The sequence below is a fragment of the Melitaea cinxia genome, chromosome 18, assembly GCF_905220565.1.
Source record: "Melitaea cinxia chromosome 18, ilMelCinx1.1, whole genome shotgun sequence".
In the NCBI taxonomy this organism is placed as follows: domain Eukaryota; kingdom Metazoa; phylum Arthropoda; class Insecta; order Lepidoptera; family Nymphalidae; genus Melitaea; species Melitaea cinxia.
In genome coordinates, this window is record NC_059411.1 from 9,706,474 (window position 1) to 9,724,429 (window position 17,956).

Here is a 17,956-nt window from a genome sequence, read left to right on the forward strand (position 1 = left end):
TAATATAACACAGTTTTAAAGATAATATCGAGTGTATCCGAACAAGTAACGTTATCGATTTTATAAAACATTCGATACCTACGAAACGTCAACAACAATTTAAACGTCAAACTGTTTGTGTGTGAAAATGGCGTCAAAGGAATCTCTTGATGTAAGTACATTTTCTTTTTATTTACGTCGTAAAGTTCACAATTTGACTAACAGATTTATTCCTATGTAACGGAAGATATAATTTTATTTTACTAAATATAAAAATCATCAATATTGTCTCAGTATTCTACGAAAGACCACGCCCTAATAAATCTTACTAGATATTTTCCAATAATAGCGGTTTTTCTACCAAAATTTGAGTAAAACATAACATAACTTTAATTCTAACAAGAATATAACGCAAATTTTTATTACATTTATTAGATTTTTATGTTTATTTGGGAGTTATACAATACAAAATCTCAAAAGTTTCCGAATATACGACAACAATACATACCTTTACTCGCCGGGTTATAAAACGAAAGCAACAAATATATTTGTCGGATATGATCTAAAAAAATAGCTCGTAGTTATGACCGGTATGTAGGTTACATCATATGTATTGATTTTTATCACTCAGTTATTTTAGTCAACTTGCCGAGACAGAACAATACCTACTGGAAATCAAATTCCAACTTGCTTTAATTGAAATAAATTAGATTTAGGTTCTTATAGAATTTATTTATTTATTTGTTTAACAACCGCTGTGGTGTAGTGGTGGTGTAGTAGTTGCCTAAAACACCGACGGCTTAGGGATTCGATTCCCGCGTGAAATTGGTGTTAGATTTGAGATTGTTAGAGTTGATGTTGATTTGATCATTTCAATTATTTCCAATTAACCGCAGCTTAAGCGGCTTAACCCACTATTGTACTGTCAAAAACGGACCCTGTCTCCGGACTTAAATACACTTTCAGCACTTGTCATTGGCAAAATCATCGGCGAAAAGCTGATGGAGCCACGGTGTTTAAAGAAGAAGATTGAGATATTTCTTTCCCGTTTTGGATGTCTGTCCTTGTGGGTTTCCCCACCATGCCTTGGAGAGCACTTTTAAGTCGTTGGTCCCGGTTGTTATCATAAATACCTGATCGCAATCGTTACTCCAAGTAGCCGCCAACCTGCAGTGGAGCAGCATGGTGGATTAAGCTCCAATCCTTCTCCTGTATGGAGAAAGAGACCTATGCCCTAGTAGTGGGATGTTACAGGCTGAATGCGTAGAATTTCATTGATAAAATAAGCTAATACAGTACTAAAAGTTGCAGAAACTGTGTAACATGTATAAATACATGAACATATACATATATACCATATTTCCTCAAATGCTTATTTTCTTAATATCCTATTAAATCTATATTTATTAAATTTATATCAATTATAATTAAATCTAATAATATCCTATTAAAATCCTATGATAAAGGGTAGTCTGACCCATCGTCAGGCCTATAATCACCTACGGTGCGGTAATCTGGTGGCAGAGAACAGAACTTACCACCGTTAAAAATAAGCTTCAGCGGTTTCAGAGCTCTGCAATCACTGGTTGCTTGCGCACCGCCCCCACGGCAGCTCTTAAGGTTATGCTTGACTTGGCACTGCTTGATCTGTTCATACAACAGGAAGCGGCTATGTCAGCTATCAGGCTGAAACACTTGGGCCTGTGGTGTAACCAGGAGGGTCCACACAATAATCTTTGGAGCAGCCTAGTGAGCTATGAACCACTAGTTGCCGCTCCAAGTGATAGGATTCCCAAACAACATATTTTCGAAAGGAAATACAACATACAACTATTTGAAGCTGAAAGAGACCAGGCCGGCATACGGGAAGTCCGCATTTATACGGATGGCTCCAAAATGGGGTCTGGCACCGGTGCCGGAGTGTACTCACAAGACCTTAATATCAAATTATCACTAACGCTGGGCCAACACAGCTCCATCTTCCAATGCGGGTATTGCGATAACCCACGCAGCCACCGCCGTCCTGTCAAAAGGCATTAAGGATTGTAACATCCGTATTCTGTCGAACAGCATGGCTGTACTTAAAGCGCTAGGGAGTAATTCGATCAACTCTAGTCTTATATACGAATGTCACCAAACCCTGAAAAATTTAGCCTCACATAAGGGGGTCCTCCTTCAGTGGATAAAAGGACATAGCGAATCACACGGAAACGATGCCGTCGATGAGCTAGGAAGACAGGGGTCAAATACAAAGGTCGCTGGCCCAACCATTTTAATGCCGCTACTATTTGGACAATTGTGCTCATGGGTAAGACAACGTACGAGTGCAACTCACAATGCCCTTTGGGCAAACCAAATCGGCTGTAGACAGTCCTTATATAATGAGACTCACGGAAGTATCACCGCACCTATCGTGCCGACTGCTCAGTCTAAACCGTCTGAACATTAAAATAGATTTTTATATTTATTAAACTAATTATTATTAATTCCTCCACACGTAACTGGATGATTAAACCGAATATAAAAATCATCATATCAAAAATTTCGAACTAACGGGTACATCGTTCCATAGCTTAATTGGCTAGAGCACCGACACGGTCAGTCGGAGATGCAGGTTCGATCCCCGCTAGAACGATCGATTTTTGATATGATATTAAAAAATATTTATATTGAAAGTTGTTACTAGGAAGAACTAGAAAGCTTGTAAGAAACTATAAGCTTACAAGAAAATGATAATAACCAGACCTTTGATGAGTTTCGTCTGTCTTTAATGTAATATAATATTACAAACTAAAGAAAACTTACAATTTAAGATGTTAATAAATTTGACTAGCCTCAATAGGCTAGGTCAAATTTTTTTACAAGCCAATGCTTGTCGCGTGCGCTTGCGACGCCGCGTTGGCGCAACGATTACAGCCATGGATTGTACCTGTTGCGCTGGCAGTTACGGGTTCGATCCCCGCACATGACAAACATTTGTATTGGCCATACAGGTGTTTGCCGTGGTCTGGGTGTTTGTGCACCGTTAAGCCGTCGGTCCCGGTTGTTATCATGTACACCTGATAGCGATCGTTACTCATAGTAGGGAATATATCCGCCAACCCACATTGGAGCAGCGTGGTGGATTAAGCTCTGATCCTTCTCCTACATGGGCAAAGAGGCCTATGCCCAGTAGTGGGATATTACAGGCTGAAGCGGTAATGCTCGTCATATGCTGGTTTCTGCTCCAGAGGTTGTGTGTTCAATTTCTGTCCTAATTCTAGATGATATATGTATTTATGTATGACCATAAAGGAACATTTGTTTGTTGATATGTACATTTATAGTATTTCATTAGTCTTTTACGTAAAATAAAGTCATTAAATTGCCTACCTTAAGAACTGAATCAAATTTAATCATAAATTAATTTTTAATGTATTAAAACAATTGCGACTACAATTATTTTATTTCTGCAAAAAAGTATTAGAATTTTACCGACTTGAGAAAAAGCGTATACAGCCTTGCACGGTGTTTAGCGCGATTCTATACGTACCAGCGCCAATTGAACGCATCCGCATTTGTGTCAGAGGACACAAGCATGCTCCAAGACGCGTTCATCTTCGACCAAGGTTAGTTCACCGGCATAGGAAAAATACCCACATGAGCGAGTAGGTTGTATTTTATAGCGGATATTTCGATCTTAATATTTATTCTATCTTTAAACGTTATTTTTCTAACAACTTATCAATTTCTCTAAAAAAAATATATATATTTTTTGTTACATAAAATTGATTCAGTTACTTATGGTTTTATTTGGAATTAATGTTAATAAAAATCAGAAAAGGAAAGGAGTACAAAAAATATGTGATCAACGGTTAAATTAGTACATTTAGAAGCGAAACTCGTAAGAATAGCTTATAATATTAATCTTTCTTAACGATAATTCATTTATTAAAATGATTTTCTAAGAATATCCTAACTACCTACCTACCTACCTAATAAGTAAAATAGTTTTTTGCCTGCAGGTAAATTGAACGATGAAATTTAAATGTGACCACATGATAAATATCGGCTTACGATTAAATAAAAAATCATCAAAATCGGTACACCCAGTAAAAAGTTATGTGGATTTTCGAGAGTTTCCCTCGATTTCTCTAATATCCTATCATCAGATCCTAGTTTCCTTATCATGGTACCAAACTAGGGATATCTCCTTTCCAACAAAAAAAGAATCATCAAAATCAGTTCATAAACGACGGAGTTATCCCCGAACATACATAAAATATATATATATACGGTTGAATTGAGTAACCTCCACCTTTTTTTGAAGGCGGTTAAAAATAGTTTATGACATAATTTGTATTGATTTTATAAAACGTTGCATACGTCCAAATAAGGTATGCATTACCATTTCATAAAGAGATTATTCATTACATAATATGCTCGTTACGATCGCAATAAAAAGCATTAAATCGTCGCTTTGAAGTACATAATAAAACGTTATGCATATTAAATAAATAGCTTCTAGATTCTATCGTTCCAATCGATCCGATGTATGGCCATTACTCAGACGTGAATAGCTCGACCTTACCAACCCATCCCAACATTGTGTGATTCACTTCACACGTAACTGGATGAATGGGATAACTTGAATAAATTAATCTCATTTTTTTGCTCTCATGACTATGTCGATACTGAATAAATTATTTTTTCAATGTAAATGAAAAGCAATTCTAACTATATTGTCTGAATAACGAGACTTGAAAGCTACTTACTTTTACTAATTTAATGGACTTGACCAATATAATTGCGGGGTTATTATGTCTTGTTTCTACCTTGGTTTTTCTTGTTAACATTTGTTAAATAAAATAAAAAATACCCATCACGTAAACTAATAAAATATCTCAATAATTGAACAAAAACTCGAAGTTTTTCTTTCCTTATGTGAATACGAAATAATTATTTTGCTCATGTAAACGTAAATTTATATTTACTACAATGTATCAAGATATCTTCAACATTTTTTGGTTTGTAATCGTCTGACATATCGTCTAGTGCGAGCTAAGGTCCTTAGCGCTGACGCAAGTAGTCATACTTCCCGTAGGATGTCGGGAATGAGAGCGTGTCCTTATAAAACTATCGTGGGTAGCCGCTGGCGACTGAATCCGGTCGGTTCTAATGGTCAAATTTAATGTGCAGTCTAATTTTTACACGATTGCCAAAGGCGGGTTATATTTTCGAATGTTTGTTTGTGACGTATTGAATATGGCAAGTTGGGAACTCAGGATTTTTGGTTCTTTTTTTTGGTGTTACCCTATAACTATTTTTTAGCACCAAACATTTGGTTTCTTTTTGGTCACATTTGTAAAGGATTCGTAAATAAGAACATTATTCAGGAGATCAAGACCGTCTTGACTAAGTCGCATCATTTTTTCTAGAGATTTTAGTTACAATTAAAACAGCACGTGTCTGAACTCTAAATAAATTCGTAAAGAATATTATTATTTCCACTCCTTTTACAGTGAACAAAGAACAAAGGTTTTGTCCACTGGCGCCACACTTGTATTACTTTGCTGGTTGATTATCATTAAATTATACAAAGATAATATTCGATAACTCATAATCAGGACTATGGAGGATTTGCATATAAAATACATATGCAAATATCTGTGATTTAGTTACTACCAAATCCGTCACCTGAAACTCGAACAGTTGTTTAATAAATTTTTACCGACGTCTATGTTGTATTTTTAACGTTTTCTATTGTATGTACAAATAAGATATTTTTTGTTTCGATAACTATATAATAACTTCTTATAATTTGAGGACCAATAATCAGAAAAAGTATTAATTGTCATAGCGTGATGCTCCAAAACAAACGGCTTATAAATTGAAATTTAAATTCATAAATTCTTTTGAACTGACTGTCGGCGTGAGCTGACTGGATCAAATCGAATTAATAACTCAATTAAATATAGTTCAGATAATCTCAATTACATCAGTATCAATGTTGTATCAGTGGAGTCGTATGAATTATTAAAATATGGCTTACTACAAAATCGATTGTTTTCGTCTGCTACCGGCATAAGACAATCCATTTTATGAATTATTGGAGTCCAAGCAGACTGTAGACGATACGGAGGCAGATAGGAATAGATAAAGGTTTATGCTTGCCAGACGCAGGCTTGTACGTGTATTACGTAATGCGGTTGGAGTACCAGAGCTACAGGCGGACTGCGAGGTTACGTAACAATGCGTACGCTATTCTTCAAGAGCTAAGCACCGACACAGCTAAGGATTTTCAGTAACAGAGCTGCTGACTTTCAAATTCTATTCAATCTGAAGCTCGTCAAATTTTCTACTTAGCGAACAAAAATGCGTATTAAGGTATTAAAGATTTCAGGTTTAAACATGTTGGGAAACCTTTGTACTTAATTATGAATATTAAGTGACATCTCAAGTATTAAAAATTATTTTATTTTTAATCTATAAATAAAAACTCATTAAGGGATTGAGTTCAACTTAAGTGTTCTCATTACTATTAGTAATGAGAACACTAAACAAGTTCTAATGACATACATTTATCGTTCTGTCTATAAAATGCAACATTGCAGTTTCATTTTATCAGCACTACTTCATTCATCAAATAACAAAAAGAAAAATCACCTTTAACCCTAATTCATTAAATCGCTATAACGATTAAATGAATCGTAAAAGATTTTTGAATAGTAGAGTTATGTGTAATATTTCTCACATAATATTTAATATTAATGTCATGATTAAAACTATAACGTAAGGATTGTGCGTAATTGAATTAATAGGTAAGTTAAGAATTTGTATTAATTCCACACAGCCTTATGACCTAAAAACGATACGCACTGTCCACACATATTGGTATATCCACACGTTTTTTTACATTACCATTATTTGCAAATTTCGTTAAATATTTAACCGTTAGTAATAAAAGTTACTTATACCTTTAAATAGTTCATTTCCTTTATTTCAACATTTCACTTACTTCATTTTATGTAAATTAATCATGTATGTTTTTCTTTGACTTTATTTTTAATAGTTCCTTTGCTTACTCAAATCAAATATTTCTTTATTCAAGTAGTATATAATATTCTTTACTTAATAAAAATTCACTAATGTAGATTGTGGTGAAAAAAAAAATCGGTAAGAAATTCAACTGTAATTCTTAGGAACCGACAATAAATTAATCAAATTTATTTCTAAGCTGTTGCTACGCTTTTTTTTAAATTGTGTTTTTATTTTATTTTTTTGATCTTACCAACTCAGAAACCTCTGTGGGCTCACGCACAACACTGCTGAAAATCGTGACATGTATAAAGGACAAACAGACAAACATTCATTTAAATATAGATGAGTAATATAACGTTGAGTCTACTAAAACATTTCGATACTTCTAAAAATCGTGTGAAAATATCTTTCGCCTACAGACCAAACTCCACTTTCAATTTTATAACATGCATATAAATACGACTAAAGTAATTTTGGTTGTACCGAATATCGTATGTAACTTTAGTATTTTATGTTGTTCTCCTAAGTGCTTTGATGGACTATATAAAATTGTACGGATACGTAGCGATACGTAGCGATACGTAGATAGTAACAGAAGGAAAATAAAATACTACGTTCATCATCATTCTAGCTATCGATTCGGGTCAACATTACTTAACTACGCCATCTCATCTTTCAAGCCTGTCCTACTTTAGTTTGCCGTTTCTTGGACAAACCCTTACACAATGTACTTACATCATTTCAATAAATAAGTAGATCGGAACACAATCTTTTGTTAAATGAAATTAGTTTTTGTGTATTCTTCGGAGTATATTAATTTTTCTTACTTGTAAAATGTTGTTGTATATTAAAATCCACTTTAGAATATGGACTCTGTAATCAAGTATATCCATAGACAAACGTGGATTCCAATTTTGTTTTATTTTAAAGTCTTGTTCATAGCTTATTTCAAATTTTAACCGAACGTGCCAAATGTCCAAGCCAGTAACATCGACATATCTTCTCTCGCCAACATAAATCTGAACCATGTTTGTAATACTTTTTCAATTGGAAAAAGATTTCAAATGTTAAAGTACGAAATAGTTATATAATATAGAACAATGTTTTCCCGGGCATTCAGCTAGGTGCATTGGTCGGTAAAGGGGTCGCCATCGATCGGGCAACTTGTCGCATGCACCCTGGCTAGATGCACTGGCACCAATTTGAGGGTAGTTACATTTTATGCCGTATTTTCACACGTTTTTAAATACAATTTTCATTTCATTTATTGTATATAACGCGTTTTGTTAATACAGTGTATAACAAACTTGTATTTTTAAATATTAAATATACACATGTGTTGGGAAAGATTTTTAAGGAAAATTATTCCAAATCAAATTTTTAGAGATCATTCTCCTTTTTTTGCAGTATTGAATTTTATGGGAAATGTAGTAAATATTGGAAATAGCGTATAAATGGAGAGACGGAAGTAATTAGTCGTCGAAGTTCGATTACTATTCTGAGTAATTTAGTGGGAATTAGGCGCGGCGTCATGGAATAAAATGTTTTTTATTACATTGTTTATAAAAATGATTACTTTAACCTTAGACTAGACTAGAGAAAACTTTACGAGGAGGAACTTTTAACATATTAATTATAGGTAATTTTAAGGGTTTTTAAAAACTTATGTAACGGTTTGCTTCTGAATCCTTTGTTAATAGAAGCTATATTGAAAGTAAAATGAACAAATTGTTTAGTAAAATGAACAAATTGTTTAGTAGTCCTTCGTTACGCTTAGGCTGTACTTTATTTTTGTATAATTTACTTCCTCTTTTTTAGCTTTTGTATGAAAATGGTCACGGGGCAAAGGATTTGCATTTGAGTATGCGTTGCTAACTAAAAAGTTAGACTTGTAATGGTCCTTGAAACGAAACTGAACGACCTGGAAAATGGTTTAGTTCTTTCGTGGCCATATTTTACCTAATAGAACTGCTGGTTGTAGGTTTACTTTTATTGCAAATTAGTCTACGTTGCGAAGACGTATATATTTACAGAACAACAATTCTTATAATAAAGTGTACCATTTTATTAAAACACTAATGGAACAATAAAAATAAATATTTAGGTCGTGTTTCAATCTGTTTCTAATAAAAAAATAAAGTACTGACCTAAAGTTTTTGTATGCACATGTTGCGAATAAAAATATCGGTTAGGTTAGGTTAGAAGATATAGTGGATTTGATTGTAATAAGCTAAACATATACATTTTATCTGTTCACATCCGTTGTACGTCAGATAGCTTCATCAGCTAGCGGCTAAACTGACCCTTAATATCTATACAAATAAATAAAATTGGAGTGTCTGTTTGTGATATTAAAATAACAGCTTTTTACTAAATGCATATGGATGTATACACGGTACATACCAAAATAACATTTTTTACACTTTTTGTCTGCCTGTTTGTTCCGGCTAATCTCTGAAACGGCTTGACCGATTTTGACGGGACTTTTACTGGCAGATAGCTGATGTAATAAGCAGTAACTGAGGCTACTTTTATTATAGAAATTTATTTATTTTATAACTCTGCGAACTAAAAAATAACTTTTTTTGTTAAATTCGACGCGGACGAAGTCGCAGGCACAGCTAGTTCTTTAAATAAAATATAGACAATTTTTAAATGTGCCAGGAGTTTTTTTTTTCTTTACCGTTTCCACTGATTTTAGAAAAAGGAATGGAGTGCACGTAAAGGATCGCGATATTATCTTTCACCATCCCCTTGTTACTAAAGATCGATGTTAAGATAATTTATCAAGAAGCGTTGCGAGCTTTTTTCCGTGCATTATCTTTACTTGAAGTGCTGCCGTATTGATTAGGACAGGACTTTGATGTTATATAACAAGACGCGACGCGCCTTACGCCTGCAGACTATCGTTGTAACTTACTGTAACCTACTTTTAATATAACACTGTGCTCAAGTAGTAACTAAACTTTAAAAGGATCATATAAATGTACTTGAACAATAAAGAACAGAATTTGCAAAAGATACAGTATAATTTAGAAATAAGATTGGTAAAGCTTTATTTAATATCGGATGAAAAATGTTTTATACATTGAGACTACAAAGACCATTCTTTCACGACTTAATTGAGTATTGAGCGATACTCAGTGCCTTCATTATGGCAGACGAAGCGGCTGATTAATATAATCTTATATATATATATATATATTTTATATCACTAGGTCGGCAAACGGCACGGTACGGCTCACCTGATGGTAAGAGAAGAACACCAGAAGCATCACAAACACGTTGCCGACCAAATCCCCAATCCCCCCAGGAGCTCTGGTCACCTTACTCACCAACAGGAACACAATACTGCTTGAAAACAGTATTATTTACCTGTGATCTTCTGTAAGGCCGAGGTACTACCCCAGTCGGGCTGCTCCGTATTTTGAGCAGAAAATTCCTGCTGTGCCCTACCTCAGTTAAAAACAAACAACAGCATAAAAATGAATCCTAAACTGTGTTCGTAAGCGTATAACTCAACAACGCCTGGATCAATTTTACCAATTCTTTTTTTTTTTAATGTTCGTTGAAGTCCAAGGATGGTTTTTACGGCGAGAAAAATTCGAATAATTCCCGTGAAAACCCTAAAAACAGCCCTTTTCTTTTTCCCATACAAACGTTTTCTAACTATAATGTAGAGTCAATTTGAACTTTATTGCTATTCGATAAATTTGATGTTAAATAATATATTAGGGCGCATTTTACGTAAGTTATTAATGATTAAATTGATCTTATTCGTAGACCGCATTTTATTTACATACAGTAAAAATGGTATTAACTAGCAATTTCACATTACTTATTATATTGTTGCGGGGGCGTTGACAATGGAAAATTCCCGTTTTTAAACTATCGACCCAAATTTTGGTACGAATCTCCTATATGTGATGTAGAAAATGATCGGTGAGCGGATTTGAGGATAACTCATGCCCAATAAGGATTACGAGGGTGGGCGTTAACAATGAAAATTTTAAATGTATGTAACTCCGAAACTACTGAACCAATTTGTATCAAATTTTTTAAGCATCTGTAATTTTATCCAACTTGGGAAATAGGGTAGTTTTTATCTCAATCGGACCTGGTAGGTGGCGCTGCTATCAGTATGTAACTCCGAAACTACTGAACCAATTTTTATCAAATTTTGTACGTATCTATAATTTTGTCCAACTTGTGAGATAAGGTAGTTTTTGTCTCAATTGGACCCGGTAGGTGGCGCTGCTATCAGTATGTATGCTATCAAATTTGGTAGCTGTATTCCGGGCAGGACAACGTCTGCCGGGTCCGCTAGCGGTACTCTAAAATTTTGTGTAATACAATATATTTTTTAACGTAAAAATAAAATTGTTCGGCTTCTTGATAATAGTTAAGTATGAGAAATAAAAAATTTTAATAAAAATTTAGTCGAAGAAAAGAAAGAAAATACTTAAATGTTTTTGTCACATAATTAATGAATTTTTTGTTGGATTATATACATTAATGTTCTATTAACAATGGGATACTGTTTTTCTAATACTCGTTGTATGTACCTACTCATTTTTAAAGTTGTTAAATGAAATATTTATTTTCTGATAAAAAAAAATATATATCTTTTATATCTTTTATTTTATGTCACATTTGAAAAGTTTATCTCAACACGTCAATTTTTTTTTATTTTAATGAGGTTCATTTTAACGATATGTCGCTTCTACCAGATTTTTACTGCATTTATAACTGCGTTATAACTCGTAAAAATAGACAAGAGAATCCTTATAAGGATGCAGCTATTGACACAGTTTCCTTTGAACTTATTGCACTTTGGATTTGCGAAATTAGTTTTGTCTAGATTCAGTTGCACTGCGCGAGTAAATGCATTAAATCTGAGCCTTCTTTGATGCACGCGAACTTCAGTGCATTCTGATATACTCGTTAGCTCATTTACGAGTTCATCTGTCTGAATATTTTTTTTACATTATCACTCTTTTAGAACGAGACCGATTAGTGACAGGGATATTTTATGAACAAATTTGTCAACATTTGTCTAGATAATTCTATCATTATGTAGTTACTAGCTGTGCCCGCGGCTTCGCCCGCGTTGAAATTAGTGTGTCACAAAGTTTTTCCGGCAAAATTATAATTAAACTCTCATCAAAATCGGCTTAGCGGTTCCGTAAACCTTCCTATTAGCCCTCTCTCCAATGGTGAAACCGCATGAAAATCCGTTCAGTAGATTTTGAGCAAATCGGTCACATACACTTTTGGGGACTTTGTTTTATAATACATTAACTGTTACCCGCGATTACGTCCGCGTGGTTATGAAGATATGCATTACCATTAAGTTGTTTAACGCAAATTATTTTTTTTATTTCAGTCACTTGAAATGCTTATCAAACTGAGTAACTTTTTAAAAGGCACAATTTAGTATAATTTAATAGTTATTTTTATAAAACCTCTATACACCACATTTTTAGTTTTATTTTCAGGTTGTATATGTTTCATACAAACTATCAACCCCATTAAACCCCCTTAGCGGTGGAATATCGTAAAATCCGTTCTTAGCGGACGTCTGTTAACTATAATCTACCTCCGTGCCAAATTTTATCTTTGTCCAACCTGGATGGATAGACCATCCAGCGGTTTTTGAGTTCTCGTGATGAGTGAGTTAGTGACCTTTCTCTTTTATATTTATAGATTACGATGCATTATTTGGACACCTCCTCACCATCTATAGAGCATATATTTTAAATTTCAAGTCTCTTACTTCAAAAACATAAGACTTTCATACAAACTTCCGACCCCCGTTTTATCCCTTTAGATTAACGGATGTCTACACCCTATAAGGAACGTACCTGCCAAATTTCAAGTTTATAGCTGTTATAGTTTTGGAGGTTTCGTGATAAGTGAGTCAACATACCATCTCCCGCTTTAACTCAAAAAGAGAGTTGATTTCTAAGATACATTATTTGGACATCTTCTCATCATCTATAAGGTATACATTTTAAATCTCAAGTCTCTTACTTCAAAAACATGGGACTTTCACACAAACTCCCAACCCCCGTTTTACACCCTTAATGGTCGAATTTTATAAAATCAGTTCTTAAAAAATGTCTACGCCCTGTAAGGAACCTACCTGCCAAATTTCAAGCTTGTAGGTGTTATAGTTTCGGAGATTTCGTGATGAGTGAGTCAACCTACCATCCCCCGTTTTAACCCCAAAAGGGGGTTGATTTCTAAAAATACAGTATTTGGACACCTTCTCACCATCTATAGAGCATACATTTTAAATTTCAAGTCTCTTACTTCAAAAACATAGAACTTTCATACAAACTTGCAACCCCCGTTTTACCCCCTTACTGGTCGAGTTTCGTAAAATCCGTTCTTAGCGGATGTTTACGTCCTATAAAGAGCCTACTTGTCAAATTTCAAGTTTATAGGTGGTATAGTTTCGGAGATTTCATGATGAGTAAGTGACATTTCGCTTTTATATATATTATAGATTAACATGCATTATTTGGACACCTCCTCACCATCTACAGAGCATACATTTTAAATTTCAAGTCTCTTACTTCAAAAACATAGGACTTTCATACAAACTTCCAACCCCCGTTTTATCCCCTTAGGGGTCAAGTTCCGTAAAAGTCCGTTCTTAGTGGATGCCTACGCCTTATAAGAAACCTACCTGACAAATTTTAAGTTTATAACTGTTATAGTTTCGGAGATTTCGTGATGAGTGAGTCAACCTACGATCCCCCGTTTTAACCCCAAAAATGAGTTGATTTCTAAAGATACATTATTTGGGCACCTTGTTATACATTTTAAATTTCAAGTCTCTTACTTCAAAAACATGAGACTTTCATACAAACTTCCAACCCCCGTTTTACCCCCTTAGGGGTCGAGTCTCGTCAAATCCATTCTTAGCAATAGATTACTCCCTATAAGGAGCTTACCCGCTAAATTTCAAGTTTGTAACCATTATAGTTTCGGAGATTTCGTGATTAGTGAGTCAACGTAACATCCCCCGTTTTAACCCCAAAAGGGAGTTGATTTCTAAAGATACATTATTTGAACACCTTGTTACCATCTATAGAGCATACATTTTAAATTTCAAGTCTCTTACGTCAAAAACATGGGACTCTCATACAAACTTCCAACCCCCATTTTACCCCCTTAGGGGTTGAGTTTCGTAAAATCCGTTCTTAGCGGATGTCTACTTCCTATAAGGAGCCTACCTGCCAAATTTCAAGTTTGTAGGTGTTATAGTTTCGGAGATTTCGTGATGAATGACCTTTCGCGTTTATATATATTATAGATATAGATTAAATTACCTGCCTATAGACGTTCCACGAAGAGTTAAGAGTTTTCAGAAATGTTAAAATCACTTAGCATTTCATAGATTACAACCAATGCTACAACTCGTGAGGAGTTTCTTTCAATAATATATTGTTGTTGCTTACCATATAAGCAATACAAAGCATTCCCTATTAGTAAGATGTACTAAGTGTACTGTGCTTAGAACAATGACTTAGTACCAGATTACCATACAAAGAACTTAGTTGTATGAATTAATTGAAATCAAGGTTAATTCATTTTGACAGTCTGCGTTAGTGCTAGGTAATTTGGTGACTGATGATGAGGCTTAACTGTTCTTTTCCTCTTACTCACGTCTCACTTATACCAATGAACAGTCCAAAGGCCGAAATGAAATCCAGATTTAACTGCAGTTAACAATTGCTTAACTTAAATTACATTTTATAAAGATCAGTTATTCAACTAGATGTATGGTGAACCAGTAAATTTCACACTAAGGATTAAATAAATAAGACATGATTTATACTTGATATAAAAAAACAAATAAAAAAATCAGTAGTTTTCTATTACTGTCCAGTTTTTTTAAACATAAAATTCTGATTTCATTGTTTGTTATAAAAAGGGTACAGCAGTTTTCATACTTAAACAATAATAAATAATAAAAATAGTTCATTACATGTGACAAAGAGACTTATTGCGGTAAACTCGGTTTTCTATTACACGAGTATAACACCTTATCTTTATTAGAAATCTTGCAAAAGTCATTACTATGTTTTTATCTACATGTAATTAGTAGTGTTTTCTTTGACATTGTTGACATCTATAAATTTATTTTAGTGTTATTATCATTTATTTTTTACTAATTATGTCATGATATAATAACACTATATTTTCTCTTTATGTAATCGTAAGATTTATTAATACTATACATACGAGTATATCTATGTCTCCTTTCTTACTACAGTTTATTAAGAAAGCCAGAAAGTACATATAAACTTATTTTGTATGACTTAGAATATTTTGAATAATTAAAGATTATAGTCTATTTAGACGTAAATTTTCGTAATAATCAATTTAACTATTAGATACCTCATTTTCAAAACTGTTAGACGAAACTTTGAAAAGTTTTCTCAATTTTGCATATATATATGTATATATATGAAAGACTTTTTAACCGACTTCCAAAAAAGAAGGAGGTTCTTAATTCGATTGTACCTATTTTTCCTGATTATGTCCTCAGAACTTTGGACTAAGTGGATCGATTTCGATGATTTTCTTTTAGTCGAAAGGTGGTGTGTATAATGTGGTTCCATTTAAATTTAATTGAGCTCTGACATGACTGACTCGAGGTATATCTAATAATACGTATTTTATTTACTTGACTATTTTTTCGTCGACCTACGTTGTTATTATACCGCATAACTTTTCACTGGGTGCACCGATTTTGATGATTCTTGTTTTAATCGAAAGCTGATCCTTGTCTTGTAGTCCTGTTCAAATTTGATCGAGATCTGATCAATATTTTTTCAGTTATCTTTAATAACGTATATTTACTTGACTATTTTGTCGTCTACCTAGGATGTGTTACTTGTCGATGTAATTGAAGTTGGTTTTTTCTTTTCGTTTACTAGCAATCGCAATTATTTACTGTATTTTTGCGTCGGTGACGGTCGAAAGTTCTGCTCAATAAACCAATAAAGTTTTTTTCTAATATTTGTTATTCTTCGTATTAAATTACATATAAATTAACGTGTTCTTAACCATAGATATTCTATTAAGTAATTTATGAAATATCTCATTTGATGTTTTATACATCGTCCTTATGTGCTTAACCAGTCTATGCAGGTACTCTTCGACAATGGCAGCTTAATTCACAACGATCATTCATGCGCAAAACCTACGCGCAATTTTATTTGTAAACCCAACGAACTGTAGAGTTAGCTGTTTCATTATAGTTCTTAAGGTCTAATGAATTAATTCTCTGAGAGGATTATTATGTTATACTTTTGTACCATCAATTTTCAGAAAAGACTAATAGAGTTGGTCTGTTTGGAAATAGCTGTAAGTTTGTTAAAACAGTTTCACAACTCAGCCAAGTTGCCAAGAGCTTCTGCCAAAAGGCTTGTCGAAACACTTCATCATTACGTAAAATGGTTATAAGTTTAATGCCCCCATTCATAACGTACGTTGATAAATTGTACGCCTGCTAAAGTGCAGCTCTTGTTTAACTATTTCAAGAGTGTTCAGCTTGATATTATTTTATATTTGCACTTTATTCTGTATACCTACAGTAGTACCTGCGATTTTAAAAAGCTATGGAACGATTACAATTTGATTTCTGTTTTTAAAGTTGGCAGTAGGTACTACACAAACAATGTTAAAAATACACTTAAAGATACCTAGAAATCAAGTACATAACTATTAGCCCTCGTATTTGGATTAGGGATATTTTATGATACTGTGTAGTTTTTACACCTTTTGATTCATTGTCGTATTATAATAAACGAAACTGAACTATGAAGATCAAAATATTCTCTCGACTTCGTCTCGTCTCGACTCGACTCGAGTCGACTTGTTGCAACTATAATAAATATGGTCATTGAACTGTTTGGCGTTAACGGATACAGAGAGGTGGACTCTGGATCGAACTGCCTTGAGCGGATTATACTGACGACGGCTAGTTTTAAAGCATTACACCAATTTTAGGAGTGGCAAAGGTTAGAGATTATCTCATAAAACGGACACAATATAAAATTCTTATTGACATAACTGATTTAATTAAAAGCAGTGTTATGTATTCGCAAGAAAATCGCTTTAATGCTTTAGTTCGAGGGAAACGTTTCATTTTTTTCAATTAGTTCCTATTTGAGAGATTCAACTGTTCCCACGGGTCTAACATTTTATCAGACTAAGTTTATTCTTCATACAATACCTTTGCGAGGAACCGACAGGGTCATAATTGAATTATGTCGACAACGGCAATTCTCGCGTGCACTTAACGCGAGCTGACTCATGGCTGATTTTACATAATATAAAATATAATACTCTTCACACTGTTTAGCAAAAATCCGACCCCGTCCCAGATAGCGAATTATCTACTGTATGTGAATACTGAGATTTGCGATAAGTTTAAATGTTATATCGCTAATTCTAAAAAGTAATATTATTTTTGAATATCATATCAAACGGTCGTAATAACGGGGCTAATAAATAATTATATTATCGTATCAACGGTATGGAACGGTCAATTTTTGATATGATATTCAAAAATGTTTAGAATTCCTAATGTGTGGGTAACACAAAAATAAAATCGTACATATTAAGTAATATTATTCAAATATAGGATAAAAAATATATTGGAATTTGAAATGACTACAATGTACCATTTAGTTCTAGTAGATTCTAGTGGTAGAGTTCTAGTGGTATTACTTTCGTGCGGGAGATTTAGTTAAGAATGTTTTATCTGACCAATGAGCCAAGAGATTTGCCAAATTTATGGATACATTGCCAAAACTTTAAGATCTAGTTAAATAAAGTGTAAGTAGATTCATATGCCAAGTTTAGGATATAAAGTAGAATTCTGCAGCCTACATTATTCTTCCTTGTATGTTTGTTTTCTATTATACAATACGAT

General features: G+C 33.6%; 1 protein-coding gene across 1 annotated transcript in view; it reads left to right on the forward strand.

Annotated features, from left to right (window-relative positions):
- Positions 1-105: 105 nt before the first annotated feature.
- LOC123662342 (sodium/potassium-transporting ATPase subunit alpha) overlaps positions 106-17,956 on the forward strand; it is a 47,473-nt gene continuing 29,622 nt past the window's right edge. The window contains exon 1 of the mRNA XM_045597193.1: positions 106-151. Coding sequence (XP_045453149.1) covers positions 128-151 — 24 coding nt within the window. The 5' untranslated portion in view covers positions 106-127. The remainder of the gene's footprint in view (positions 152-17,956) is intronic.